This window comes from Macaca thibetana, chromosome 20 (genome assembly GCF_024542745.1).
Source record: "Macaca thibetana thibetana isolate TM-01 chromosome 20, ASM2454274v1, whole genome shotgun sequence".
NCBI classification, from domain to species: Eukaryota; Metazoa; Chordata; class Mammalia; order Primates; family Cercopithecidae; genus Macaca; species Macaca thibetana.
This window is the reverse complement of record NC_065597.1, coordinates 43,838,649-43,851,820: the sequence shown is the minus strand read 5'-3', so window position 1 is coordinate 43,851,820 and position 13,172 is coordinate 43,838,649. Positions and strand designations below refer to the sequence as shown.

The following is a 13,172-nucleotide window of genomic DNA, read 5'->3' as shown; positions in this document are numbered from 1 at the left end:
CCGGGCACAGGGAGGCCAAGGTGAGTGGATTGCTTGGGCCCAGGAGTTTGACACCAGCCTGAGCAACATGGTGAAACCCCGTCTCTACAAAAAGTAGGAAAATTAGCCGGGCATGGAGGCACATGCCTGTAGTCCCAGCTTCTCAGGAGGCTGAGGTGGGAGGATCACTTGAGCCCAGGAGATCAAGGCTGCAATGAGCTGTAATCATGCCACTGCACTCCAGCCTGAGCAAGAGAATGAGACCCAGTCTCAAAACAAAAACAAAAACACAAAAACTTACATTCCAAATCAGGAAATCTTTAAAGAACAATTCACTAATGTTTTCTAGAATTACAAGTCTGAATCCCTTATAAAGTGATTTGCTTTTAACTTTCACCTAAACTCCTTCTAGTTTCTAGGACGTGCCCTAGTGGGAGTCTTTAAAACTTTTAAAAGTACTTTAGGGAGGAAAAATTGGTATAGCCACTCTGAAGGGCAATTTTAAAGTATCTTTTAAAATTAAAAATTGCACAAAACTCTATGATCTGGCAATTTCATTTTTCTGTTGAGAAACATTCACACATGTTAGATGAAGCACATACAAGGATGTTCATTACAGCACTGCTTACACCAGCCAAATGCTGGAAACATCCTACAAGTTGGTGGAAATGGATTTAAAAAGTCCACCCCAGGCTGTGCTAAGTGGCTCACATCCATGATCCCAACACTCTGGGAGGCTGAGGCAGGAAGATTGTTTGAGGCCAGGAGTTCAAGATCAGCCTGGCAGCATAGCAAGACCCCATCTCTAAACAAAATTAAAAATTAGCCAAGCATGGTGATGTGTGCCTGTAGTCCTAGCTACTCAGGAGGCTGAGAGAGGATGATTGCTGGAGCCCGGGAGGTCAAGACTGCAGTGAGCTATGATGGCACCACTGCACTCCAGCCTGGGTGATAGAGTGAGAACCTGTCTGAGACAACAACAAAGTCACCCCAGAAGTAGTAGGTAATCTTGGGTCCTAGAGCTAAATTGTCAGAGCTCATGCCCCAGTCTTGTCATTTACTAGCTGTGCAACCATAGACAAGTTACTCCACGTCTCTGTGCCTCTGTCACCTCATCAGTGAAATGGAAATAATACTACAAGCTACTTTCTCATATTGATTTGAGAACGGTGCTAGATAACGCATATATAACACTTTATTCGGGTACATCGAAAGTACTGTAATTATGATTCAGCATCACTGAAAAAAATAATGATATGGTTTCGCTGGGTTCCCACCCAAATCTCATCTTGAATTGCAGCTCCCACAATTACCATATGTTGAGGGAGGAACCCAGTGGGAGGTAAGTCATGGGGGCAGGTCTTTCCCATACTATTCTCGTGACATTGATTAAGTCTCACAAGATCTGACGGTTTTATAGCGGGGAGTTTCCCTTCACAAACTCTCTCATTCTCCCTTGTCTGCTGCCATGTAAGATGTGCCTTTCACCTTCTGCCACAATTGTGAGGCCTCCCCAGCCACGTGGAACTGTGAGTTCACTAAGCCTCTTTTCCTTTATAAATTACTCAGTCTTGGCCAGGCATGGTGGCTCACGGCTGTAATCCCAGCACTTTGGGAGGCCAAGACAGGTGGTTCATGAGATCAGGAGATAGAGACCATCCTGGCTAATATGGTGAAACCCCGTCTCTACTAAAAATACAAAAAATTAGTCGGGCGTGTTGGCAGGCACCTGTAGTCCCAGCTACTCGGGAGGCTGAGGCAGGAGAATGGCGTGAACCCGGGAGGCGGAGCTTGCGGTGAGCCGAGATTGCAACACTGCACTCCAGCCTGGGCGACAGAGCGAGACTCTGTCTCAAAAAAAAAAAAAAAAAAAAAATCCCCCAAAAGCTATGTTCTACATTTTCTATTGCAAAACCAACAGGAGGACACTATGTAAAACATGGTACCATTTACATAAAAATACACAAACACAAAATCCAATGCTTTTCATGGGTAACTTGCATGTGTACCTAAATGGACTTTTGTTTTTGTTTTTGAGATTGGGTCTCACTATGTTGTCCAGGTTGGAGTGCAGTGGTACAATCTCGGCTCACTGCAACCTATGCCTTCTGGGCTTAAGCCATCTTCCTTCCTCAGCCTCCCAAGTAGCTGGGACCACAGGCGCATGCCACCACGCCCAGCTAACATTTTGCATTTTTGGTAGAGATGGGGTTTCGCTCTATTGCCAAAGCTGGTCATGAACTACTGAACTCAAGCGATTCATCCAACTTGGCCTCCCAAAGTGCTGAGATTACAGGTGAGAGCCACCGCGTCCAGTCAAATGTGCTTTAAAAGGTCTGAAGGACAAAAACGAAGTTGCTAATGGTGCTAACCTCTGGCATAGGGGAAGAAACTAGGCCTAAGGCAACTTCTATACTATTTTATTTTGTTTCCAAGGAGAATGTATTCAGATCTTTTTAAAAAATTAATTTTAGTGCAAGAGAAAAGACAAAGAAATGTTTTTAAGTAAAAAAAATTTTTTTAAATTAATTTAAAAATAAAACATAGGCTGGGAAGCTGTGGCTCATGCCTATAATCCCAGCACTTTGGGAGGCCAAAGTAGGCAGGTCACCTAAGGTCAGGAGTTTGAGACCAGCCTGGCCAACATGGTGAAACCCCATCTCTACTAAAAATACAAAAATTAGCCAGGCATGGTGGCATACACCTGTAGTCCCAGCTACTTGGGAGGCTGAGGCAGGAAACCCAGAAGGCAGAGGTTGCAGTGAGCCAAGATTGCACTATTGCATTCCAGCCTAGGCAACAATAGGGAAACTCCAGCTCAAAAATAAATAAATAAATTTAATTTAATTAAAATGTATAAGCAATTGCCTAGAAATCCTTACTTCAGAAATTACTTCCATCTCCACTCTCAAATAGATCACTTTGTTTTACGCTTCTATGAAGATGTTTGAGGAAACTGGATTTTGCATACAGCAGGTGCTCAGAATACCCAGAAAGGAACCAAGCTAGGCCTTAGCACAGGGTTCCTTAGTGAGGCAGGTGATGGCAAGGGTTGAAGACCTGGACTCTGCAGCCAGGCACCATGTCCAAATTCAGACCCCAGCACTTAGCAATCACATGACCTTGTACAAGTTACCTACTCTTTCCTTGCCTCAGTTTCCTCCTTTGTGACAATGGGGACAATAACAGAACCTGCCACACAAGAGGGATGGTAGAGAACTGATCAAGCCAATGTAAGTAATGACTTGGAGCAATGTATGGCTAAGAGTGAGTTAGCGGTTGTTACAATGACTTTCCTGAGATAAACAGGGAGATCTTTAAGCTGTCGGTCAAGTGCAGGAGGACAGTGGAGCTCAAGGCCTAATAGAAACTAATACTAATTGTACAGCTTACACGTGTCAACCACTACCCCTTGTCTACATGCTTTATATGTACAAATTCACTGAATCCTATGAGACAACAATCCTATGAGGTTGGTTCTATTATTATTCCACAGCTTCAGAGAGGCCGAACAAGTTACCTAAGGCCACAGAACCAATAAAATGGTGAACAATAATAACCATGATGATTCCAATAAATACATAATGTTTGTCAGTGCTTGCATTTATGGAGCCCCTCTACTTGATGACAATGAAAAATTCAGCAGATGTTTTTGGAACATCTGTTCTGTGTAATTCAAGTGTTGAGCCTTCTGAGAGACAGAGTGGTGAATCTGAAATGGTTTGTGTCTTTGAAGGGGGCTCATATTAGTAGGGCAGCCAGATTTGTGCAAAAAGAACTGCAAATGCTTAGCAGGGAATGCCAGTAGAGGGCTGGGTTTGGAGATCCTGTCATGGAGGAGAGGAAAACTAAACTGGGTCTTGAAGGATGAGTAGGATTTTTAAAGGGCTGGGAGTAGGAGTGACATGAGCAAAGTCACCAGGAGGTGGACGTGTCCAGTGTATTTGAGCACTGAAGGTTAGCCAAGCCTAGATGACAGGAGGAAGTCAAGCTAGGGCTAGAGGAGAGGACATGGGAAGAGATGAGGCTGGAAAGGGGCTAATGCCAGATCACAAAGGGGTTTGGCTTAAAGGAAAGGAGCCAAAGCAGTGTTGCCTTTTCCAAAAATTAAGGTATCTGTTTCAATATCAAAGTAACCCACAACCCTTGAGGCAATTGGTAAACCACAGAAAAATAGAGATATCAAAATGAAATAGATGAAATCCCAGTATCCTCCATAACTATAGGTCATAAGTTGGAGTATCTTCCTCCATTTCTGTCAATGCTTGTGCGTGTTATGCTGTAAAAGAAAAGCAAGAGTAACAATGGACAGTAACAATAACCAGGCAGGTGAAAGGATTCCTTTTTTGCAGATAAGGAAATTAAAACTCTGAGATGTTACCAAAAATTGCTTTTCCCAAAAGATTTCCCTAAGCCATCAAGTCTTCCCATACCCTCACCCTCAGGTTGGCTTAGGGGATGCACTTTCCAACATGCTTCTACTTGGGATTTGTGTCTTTTTGTTAAGGGGCCTATTCCCAGGGTCTAGAACATAATCTGGCTCAGAAGAGGCCTCAGTAACTATCTGGTGTGTGTGTATGTGTGTGTGTGTGTTTGAGACAGGGTCTCGCTCTGTCACCTAGGCTGGAGTACAGTGGTGTGATCATAGCTCACTGCAGCCTTGAACTCTTGGGCTCAAGTGATCCTCCTGCATTAGCCTCTCAAGTAGATGGGACAACAGGTACACACCACCATGCCTGGCTACATTTTGTCTTTTTTTTTTTTTTTTTTTGAGACAGGCTGTCACTCTGTTGCCCAGGCTGGAGTGCAGTGGTGTGATCATGGCTCACTGAAGCCTCAACCTCCCTGGGCTCAGATGATCCTCCCACCTCAGCCTCCTGAGTAGCTGGGTCTACAGACATGCACCACCATGCCCAGCTAATTTTTTTATTTTTTTGCAGGGTTGGAAGTAGAGATAGGGTCTTGCCATTTTGCTCAGGCTAGTCTCAAACTCCTGGATTCAAGTAATCTTCCCGCCTTGGCCTTCCACAACTGGGATTACAAGACATGAGCCACCACAGATGGTTGATTTTTGTTTTTGTTTTGTTTTGTTTTTTGGTAGAGACAGAGTCTTTCCATGTTGCCCAGGCTAGTCTTGAACTCCTGACTTAAACAACCCTCCTGCCTTGGCCTCCCAAAGCTCCTACTTGTTGAATGAATGGATAAATCCTCTCTAGTCTCTGAATGTAAGTGGCATTTCCTGCATTATTGTTGACCTGCTTTCATGACACAGAGGCAATTGTTGATGGTTATCTACACTCAACCTAGGAATTCTTTTCTTTCTCTTTCTCCTTCCTCTCCTAACCCCCTTTTCTCCCTCTCTTGGCCTCCAGGGCAGTGATGTCTGGAGGAAGCATAGGGAAGCATGGCCTGGAATAGGCAGTCCCAGCCGCTTACCTCTCCTGAGGTGATGTGTATTAGAGATTTAAACTGGATGAGCTTCTCAAAGGCAAAGGAGGAAACAGCTGCTCGGAACCTGATGGCTGTGCGCTGGTTGATGATCCAACTGCAGGAGAGACTCACAGACTTCAAACATTCGGAGAGAAAAAGGGCAAAGCAGAGTCCCACTCCAAGGACAACATTCCCCGACTGCTCTTCTGAATATTCCAGGATTTTTGGTATAATCAATGTCTACAAGGAAATGGGAGTTTGGATCATTCAGACTGCCCCGCCAAACACGTTTGATGCTTTGTTGCTGGAAGAAGGGTTGGGAGGTCTGATTCATGCTGCGGATTTGTTGAAGGATCAAAACTGACTAAGCACAATCCTGCCCTCAAGAAGCTTAAGGTCCAGTTGGAGGAGACTTAGGAGTTCAACTGACCCAGTTCTGAAATCTTAGGTGGTTGTCCTCATCCTGACAGGAGACAAGGGGCACACACAAAAGAGTGATTTAGGAGTTAACGAAGTGGCTTTACAAAGGTGTGGGCAGAATATAGGAAATCCAACAAGGCCTGGTGGAGCACCATGGAGCTGGTGACAGCAGGGAACAGTGGCCTCCTTTGACCTAAGGGGCAAGAGCAGGAAGAGGTTCCAGGGCCCAAAAGGGGTGAGGCGCGCAGAGAGGGTCTGGACAGGAGCTCTGATCACCAGCCTCCAAGGACAAGGAGGGAGGCCGCCCAGGGAATACGTATCCTGACCTCATCTTCTCCCTCCTTCCAGTCTCCTTTTGGAATCTCCCACTGGTCAACCCTAACCAGAAGCCAGAGGGCAGTGGGGGCTCATTAATGTGATCCACACTAGGGGCACAGGGCAGGATGGAAAATGACGGAGAGTGGATCTAAAAGACCCGGCACCTGTCACCCGACTCAGTTATCTCCATTCTGTCATAGACTGCTGTTTCTTCCTGACCTACATTCACCTCCCCTGAGCTGGTACCAGTGCCTCAGTTTTCTTCTGGGAAGATTCCCATCTCCCCCGTTGGTGCAGTCTAGGCTGGACTGTAAATCAAAGTGCCCCACTTCTTCTGGCCAACCAGTGATCATGTGACCCCAGTTGGCCAATCAGACTCTTTCTCTCATATGAGCCTCTTAGGCTGAGGAACTGGAGAATGATGGGAGATAAAGCCCATTCATCCCAACCATGGTACCTGGAGAAGACCATTATTTCCTGCTACCTATATTCCCAGAGTTGCTCAGCCATTTCTCAGAGGAGCTAATATGTTCTGAGCCAGGCCATATTCTAAGTGCTTTATATACTTATCTCATTTGATGTTACCCTATGAGGCAGTTCTCCATTTTACATGCAAGGGTTTCCATAAGGTCTACACTTGAGGGTGCATGGGATTCCATGGGATTCCATGAGGAAACCAAGGCACAGAGAGCATGACTATATTGCCCGAAGTCACCCACCAGCTAAGTGGCAGGGACATGGTTTGAACCCAAGCAGTGGCTACAGGGCCACTCCTTGGTAGTTAGCTACTCCTAACCACCATGCTCTACCGTCCTCAAAAGGTCTTCACTTTCTAGACAGCAACTGAAAGACAAATGCATCTCTAACTCACAGCATGGACTTGAACATGCCACCAGTTCCATTTCTAAACCTCTGAAGCCTAGAGTCCCCCAAACCTCACCAACTCTGCCACTTACTGGCCCGAGTACACTGGCAATGCAGAAGCAGACACCCAGAAGTGCATCGAAAATCATCCTTGTTCTCTGGAACCTCAGCATCACCAGAAACACTGAAGCTTTTTCAATCCCTCGCCTTGAGACTTCTTCTTCCCAAAGGCGGTGAAGCCTTGAAAAGAGGATAATGGAACTAGTGGAATCTCTTTGCATGTGACATCCAAACATCCTAGTTCTTGCTAGCCAGGAGTTTTGTTGCAGAAATTTTCAAACATAACAGAATAGAACAATGTAGTAATCTTCTGAGTACTCATCCCCCTTCTTCCAGAATTAAAAATATTTGACATTTTTGTTTCATGTCTCCTCCCTTTGACTTTTGTTTCCTGGAGGATGTGAAGCAAATCTCAGTCATCATATCATTTTATCTGTAAATGCTTCAGTATGTATCTCTTTCAGATAAAGTCCCTTAAAAAACCATAGCAACAGGGCCAGGTGCAGTGGCTCATGCCTGTAATCCCAGCACTTTGGGAGGCCAAGGTGTGTGGATCACCTGAGGTCAGGAGTTCAAGACCAGTCTGGTCAACATGGTGAAAAGCCCACCTCCGCCAAAAATGCAACAATTAGTTGGGTATGGTGGCATGAGCCTGTAATCCCAGGTACTCGGGAGGCTGAGGCAGGAGAATTGCTTGAACCCAGGAGGCAGAAGTTGCAGTAAGCTAAGATCATGCCTCTGCACTCCAGCCTGGGTGACAGAGTGAGACTCCATCTCAAAAAATACAAAAAACAAACCAACAACAACAACAAAAAAAACATAGTAACAATAAAAATAACACTACAGTCAGGCGCCTATAGTCCCAGCTACTTGGGAGGCTGAGGCAGGAGAATGGCTTGAACCTGGGAGGCGAGTTGAACCAGTGAGCCGAGGTGGCGCCACTGCACTCCAGCCTGGGTGACAGAGCGAGACTCCGTCTCAAAAAAATAAAATAACGTAACAGCAGAGTAACAATAATTACTTAATGGCATTTAATGCCCAGTCTGTATTGAAATTTCTCTAATTATTTAAACATGTCTTTATAAAGTTCGTTTCTCTGAATCAAGATCCAAACAAGGTCCACACATTGCATCTAAAGGAGAAATCTGATAGAACTCTTGAGTTGCATTTTAATCTGTAAGCATTTCCCCTGGTCTGCATTTCTACGCCATTTATTTGTTGAAGAAACTGATTTTTATTCATTCTGTAGGATCTTACACACTCTGAACTGGACTGATTGCATCTCCATGGTGTTGTCTAACATAATCGTTGTTCCCCTGTGCTTCCTAATAAACTGGTCATTAGACCTAAGGCTTAATGAAATCCAGAATTCAAGTCATTTGGAAAAAAAATTTAAGAGGTGATGTAGTGTACTTCCTGTTGCCTCACATCAGAAACCACATGATGTCTGGTGTCCCACTTTTAGGAATGTTGAGGGGGTCAGTGGGTTAGGGTGTGTCAGCCTGCCTCCTTCATTTTCAAGATCTCCAACACTGATGACCACTGCCTAGCGCCACCTCCACTAGTGCTGGAAAAATGATGAGTTTTCTAATTCTTCCATTCCTTCTGTATTTAGTAGTTTGCGTATGTAGTGAGACCTCATCTTTAAACAAAAAACAAAAATGGAGTGATTGCAAAAGTGTTTGTGGACAGACATTGTGAGTAATGAAATTAAAAAGAGAATCAGTGAACTGGAAGAGAATGGAAGGAAGTCAGGAGATCTTGTACTCACAATGGTTAGAGAAGAACAAGCAAACTCACATTGACTTAGCTGGTTACCTATTAAGCATCAAGTGTTTTTCCAGGTACATTATTATTATTGTTATTTGAGATGGAGTCTCACTCTGTCACCCAGGCTGGAGTGCAGTGGCGCAATCTTGGCTCACTGCAACCTCCACCTTCCGGGTTCAAGCAATTCTCTGTGTCCTTTAAAAAATGAATTTATCACCTCTTTCGTTTCTTGCAACAATCCTATGAAGGACCATGAAATAAATTTATGATCCATTATTTATTAAATTTTTTTTGAGACGGAGTCTCGCTCTGTTGCCCAGGCTGGAGTGCAGTGACGTGATCTCGGCTCACTGTAAGCTCCGCCTCCTGGGTTCACGCCATTCTCTTGCCTCAGCCTCCTGAGTAGCTGGGACTACAGGTGCCCGCCACCACGCCCGGCTAATTTTTTTGTATTTTTAGTAGAGACGGGGTTTCACTGTGTTAGCCAGGATGGTCTCGATCTCCTGACCTCGTGATCTGCCCGCCTCCGCCTCCCAAAGTGCTGGGATTACAGGCGTGAGCCACTGCGGCCGGCCAATCCACTATTTTATACATAAAGACACAGGGCCCAGAAAGGGAAACTTGTCTGATATCATAGTCAGTAAGAGGTGAGATTCTGACCAATATCTGGCATTATCCAAAAAGTATTTCCTGGAACCATTTCTTTTTTTCTTACCAAGTAAGTCTGAGAAGGAATGGGTCAAAGTTTACCCAGTTTCTGTACTCCATGTGAAAACATGTGCCTTCAATATGTTAAGTTGCTTTGTAAGCCTCCAACATCTGGCTATAATACAACATTTCACAAACTCCTCTGACTACTGAATGCTCTTTATGGGGAGGCTCTTATGAGACTATAATTTCCAGAACACATTTGGGAACTCATTTTCCACCTGGTATCTCTCATGAAGCAGCTAGAGGTAGGAACATGAATACAGGACCTTTAAAATCACATATTCATATTCTCCCACTTTTTGTCCTCATATTACCGTGTGTGACAGCTGGTACAAGAAATTAAATCATACAACTAGTTAGCGGTGGCTTGAGCATTGGGAGACTGGGCCACTTACCCAAAGTAATACTCAGTGTCACTGTCGAATGCCTGATCCAGAAGAGAAAATCAAAACGAACTAGAAGTGGTCATTTCTAAGTTTCTTGGGACAGGCGTGGTGGCTCACGCCTGTAATTCCAGATCTTTGGGAGGCCAAGGCAGGTGGATCACCTGAGGTCAGGAGTTCAAGACCAGCCTGGCCAATATGGTGAAACCCTGTCCCTACTAAAAATACAAAAATTAGCCAGACATGGTGGCAAGTGCCTGTAATTCCAGCTACTTGGGAGGCTGAGGCAGGAGAATCACTTGAACCCAGGAGGCGCAGGTTGCAGTGAGCCGAGATTGCATCACTGCACTCCAGCCTGGGTGACAGAGAAAGACTCCATCTCAAAAATAAAAATAGTGATAAAAATAAAGTAAAAAATGATAAATAAATAACTTTCTTGGGTCCACAAACCTTTTGGTAAATCTAATAAGAGATGTGAATTCTTGCTCCAGAGAAAGATCTCCAGCCCGTATGTACAAAATATCCATACCATTGTAGGAGATTCATGAACCCCAGGTTAAAAACCGTCACCTAGTATGAGGCCTCTTCCTACAGGAAGAGCCAAGTGGTCTGGGGTGGACCCTCCCTACCACCCTTAGGCATCTCTGGTCATCATCCCACCAAGAGATAGTCTTTAACTATTCCACTGGTTTGCCCAGCCCAGCTTCACCTTTGGACATTTTTGTCTGAGGCATCATGGACTGACAGTGGAGGGATGGTGTTCTCATCTAAGCGATTCCGAAAGCTTTGGATCATGAGCGGGGTGAGCCATGACATGGTGAGGTAGGAGAACAGACCAGCATCATCCAGGGGCTGGGGGGCAGGAAACCTAGTAGAGGGGCCACAGGGATAAGAATGAAGTCAGGATCAAGATTTTGCAAGGATGAATGATAACCATAGAGAAACACAACGAGGTCACCCAGATCTACACACAAACATGTTTTCATGACTCTTATTTGTAAGATAAAAACCATAAACAACAAAAGTACCCATTAACTGGGGAATTATTTAAACAAAAAGAGAGAAATTATGATCTACCCATACTATAAAATGCAAATGCAAATTCAGTGTAGATGTTTGGATTTTTTTTTTTTTTCAATAAGGTTTGTTTATATGTAGAACACAGGAAGAGTTCCAAGCAAGAGCCAAAAAAAGACCACTTGCAGATTAAAAACTCAGTATCGGCCGGGCGCAGTGGCTCACGCCTGTAATCCCAGGGCGCAGTGGCTCACGCCTATAATCCCAGCACTTCTGGAGGCTGAGGAGGGTGGATCACCTGAGGTCAGGAGTTTCAGGCCAGCCAGGCCAACATCGTGAAACCCTGTTTCTACTAAAAATACAAAAATTAGCTTGGTGTGGTGGTGTGCATGCCTGTAATCCCAGCTACTTGGGAGGCTGAGTTGCGAGAATCGCTTGAACCAGGGAGGCGGAGGTTGCAGTGAGCCGAGATCACGCCACTGCCACTCCGGCCTGGGAGACCGAGCACGACTCCGTCTCAAAAGGAAAAAAACAAAAACCAAAAAAAAGTATATATATTTTTTTACTTATATAAAAAAGGAAGAAAGGAGGGAAAGCAGACAAAACAGTATATACATTTATATCACATTGCTGATAGTGGTTGACATTGAAAAAGGAGTTGGAGTTGGCAAAGAAATAGGAAGAGAGGTTCTCATGGCTTTAATTCTTCTGTGAAACTTTTACAAACAATAAAATTGAATGCATACATAGTTAAAGATGATAAGGTATTATCTTTAAGAACGATTTACAAATACCAAAAATGATTAAATTAGGGTGTTGGGATTATGTGTCATTTTTCCACTTTTTTTTTTTTTTCCAAAATTGCCTTTAAGGTTATGTGTTTCAGTGGGAAGAAAATGCAATTTGAAAAGAGACTTGAGGAGAAAGATGGGAAGATGAAAATGCCGAACTTACAAGATTTCTTTTGAGGGTAGGGGAGAGGGGCTATGACATCTTTTCTCCACCCTTTTATATCCTGTGTTCTCCACAAGGCTGGCCACATGCCCTTGCCAGGGATATTGGAGCAAGGAGTGGGTGAGGGGAGGGCAAGAGATTGTACTATTTATGATCACAAAAGACAGGACAAGACCTATGAACTAGTGCTAATATCTCAAAGCCCCAACAGAAACAATATATTTATCTAAGATGAGGTTACCCAGGTGAACAAAAGTACCAAGGTTCTTTTTTCTTGGTGGAGATAACATAATTCAGTATGGTAACAATGCAACCAGTATGGACAGAAGCTCAGAGTTTAAAAATGGGAAAACAAATGCAGTTTGTTGATAGATAAAAATCTTAGAAAACATGTTGAAGAGAAGGAGAAATCGTAAACACAAAATTAACTTTTGGTGATTAAACACTGAAGAGTCAGACTAACAGAGCGTTAAGATCTTGTCAATAAATAAAAAATAGATGAGCGTGTGCATGCTTACGAGTATGATTCTGTAGGGGCCCCTGAAAGCAAGGCTGTATTAAGTTAGAAAGCAACTTGGTCCTAAATTATGAAGTATTCCTATGTTGCTTTAGTATTTACTACAATAAAAAGGGTTTGAAATATATTCTTTATGCATAAAATACCCTGCTAGAACCATTACTGCTAGGAAAAGAAAAAAAACAACTCATATTAAATGGCTGTTTCTGCAATGGATGATATTTTAAATTGAAAAGTTCACTTTAAATTATTTTTACAGGGAAGACTGTTTTCAGCTATTTTTATATTGTACATAGTCTTTATGTAATCTACTAGCATACGTTTTGTTGACTGTTTAATGACTGGATATGTTCCACCAACTTTTGAAATAAAAACTAATGTTTTATACTTGCACATAGTTTTAAAGTCTATTAAAATTGGCCAGGTGCGGCAGCTCACATCTGTAATCCCAGCACTTTGAGAGGCTGAGGCAGGTGAATCACCTGAGGTCAGGGGTTCAAGACCAGCCTGGCCAACATGGTGAAAACTGTCTCTACTAAAAATATAAAAATTAGCCGGGCATGGTGGTAGGCACCTGTAATCTCAGCTACTTGGGAGGCTGAGGCAGAGAATCACTTGAACCTGGGAGATGGAGGTTGTAGTGAGCCCAGATCATGCCACTACAATCCAGCCTGGGCAAAAGAATGAGACTCCATCTCAAAAAATAAAAATAAAAAACAAACAAACAAAATTTTCTTGTGACTGTTTTC

General features: G+C 43.7%; 1 protein-coding gene across 4 annotated transcripts in view; it reads right to left on the bottom strand.

Annotated features, from left to right (window-relative positions):
• Positions 1 to 13,172, bottom strand: part of ABCC11 (ATP binding cassette subfamily C member 11) — a 78,946-nt gene that overhangs the window by 48,085 nt on the left and 17,689 nt on the right. For all 4 annotated transcript variants that reach the window (XM_050774805.1, XM_050774806.1, XM_050774808.1 and 1 more), the window contains 3 exons: positions 10,645 to 10,803; positions 7,104 to 7,251; positions 5,416 to 5,649 (listed from right to left, as the gene is read on the bottom strand). In XM_050774805.1, coding sequence (XP_050630762.1) covers positions 5,416 to 5,649; positions 7,104 to 7,251; positions 10,645 to 10,803 — 541 coding nt within the window. The remainder of the gene's footprint in view (positions 1 to 5,415; positions 5,650 to 7,103; positions 7,252 to 10,644; positions 10,804 to 13,172) is intronic.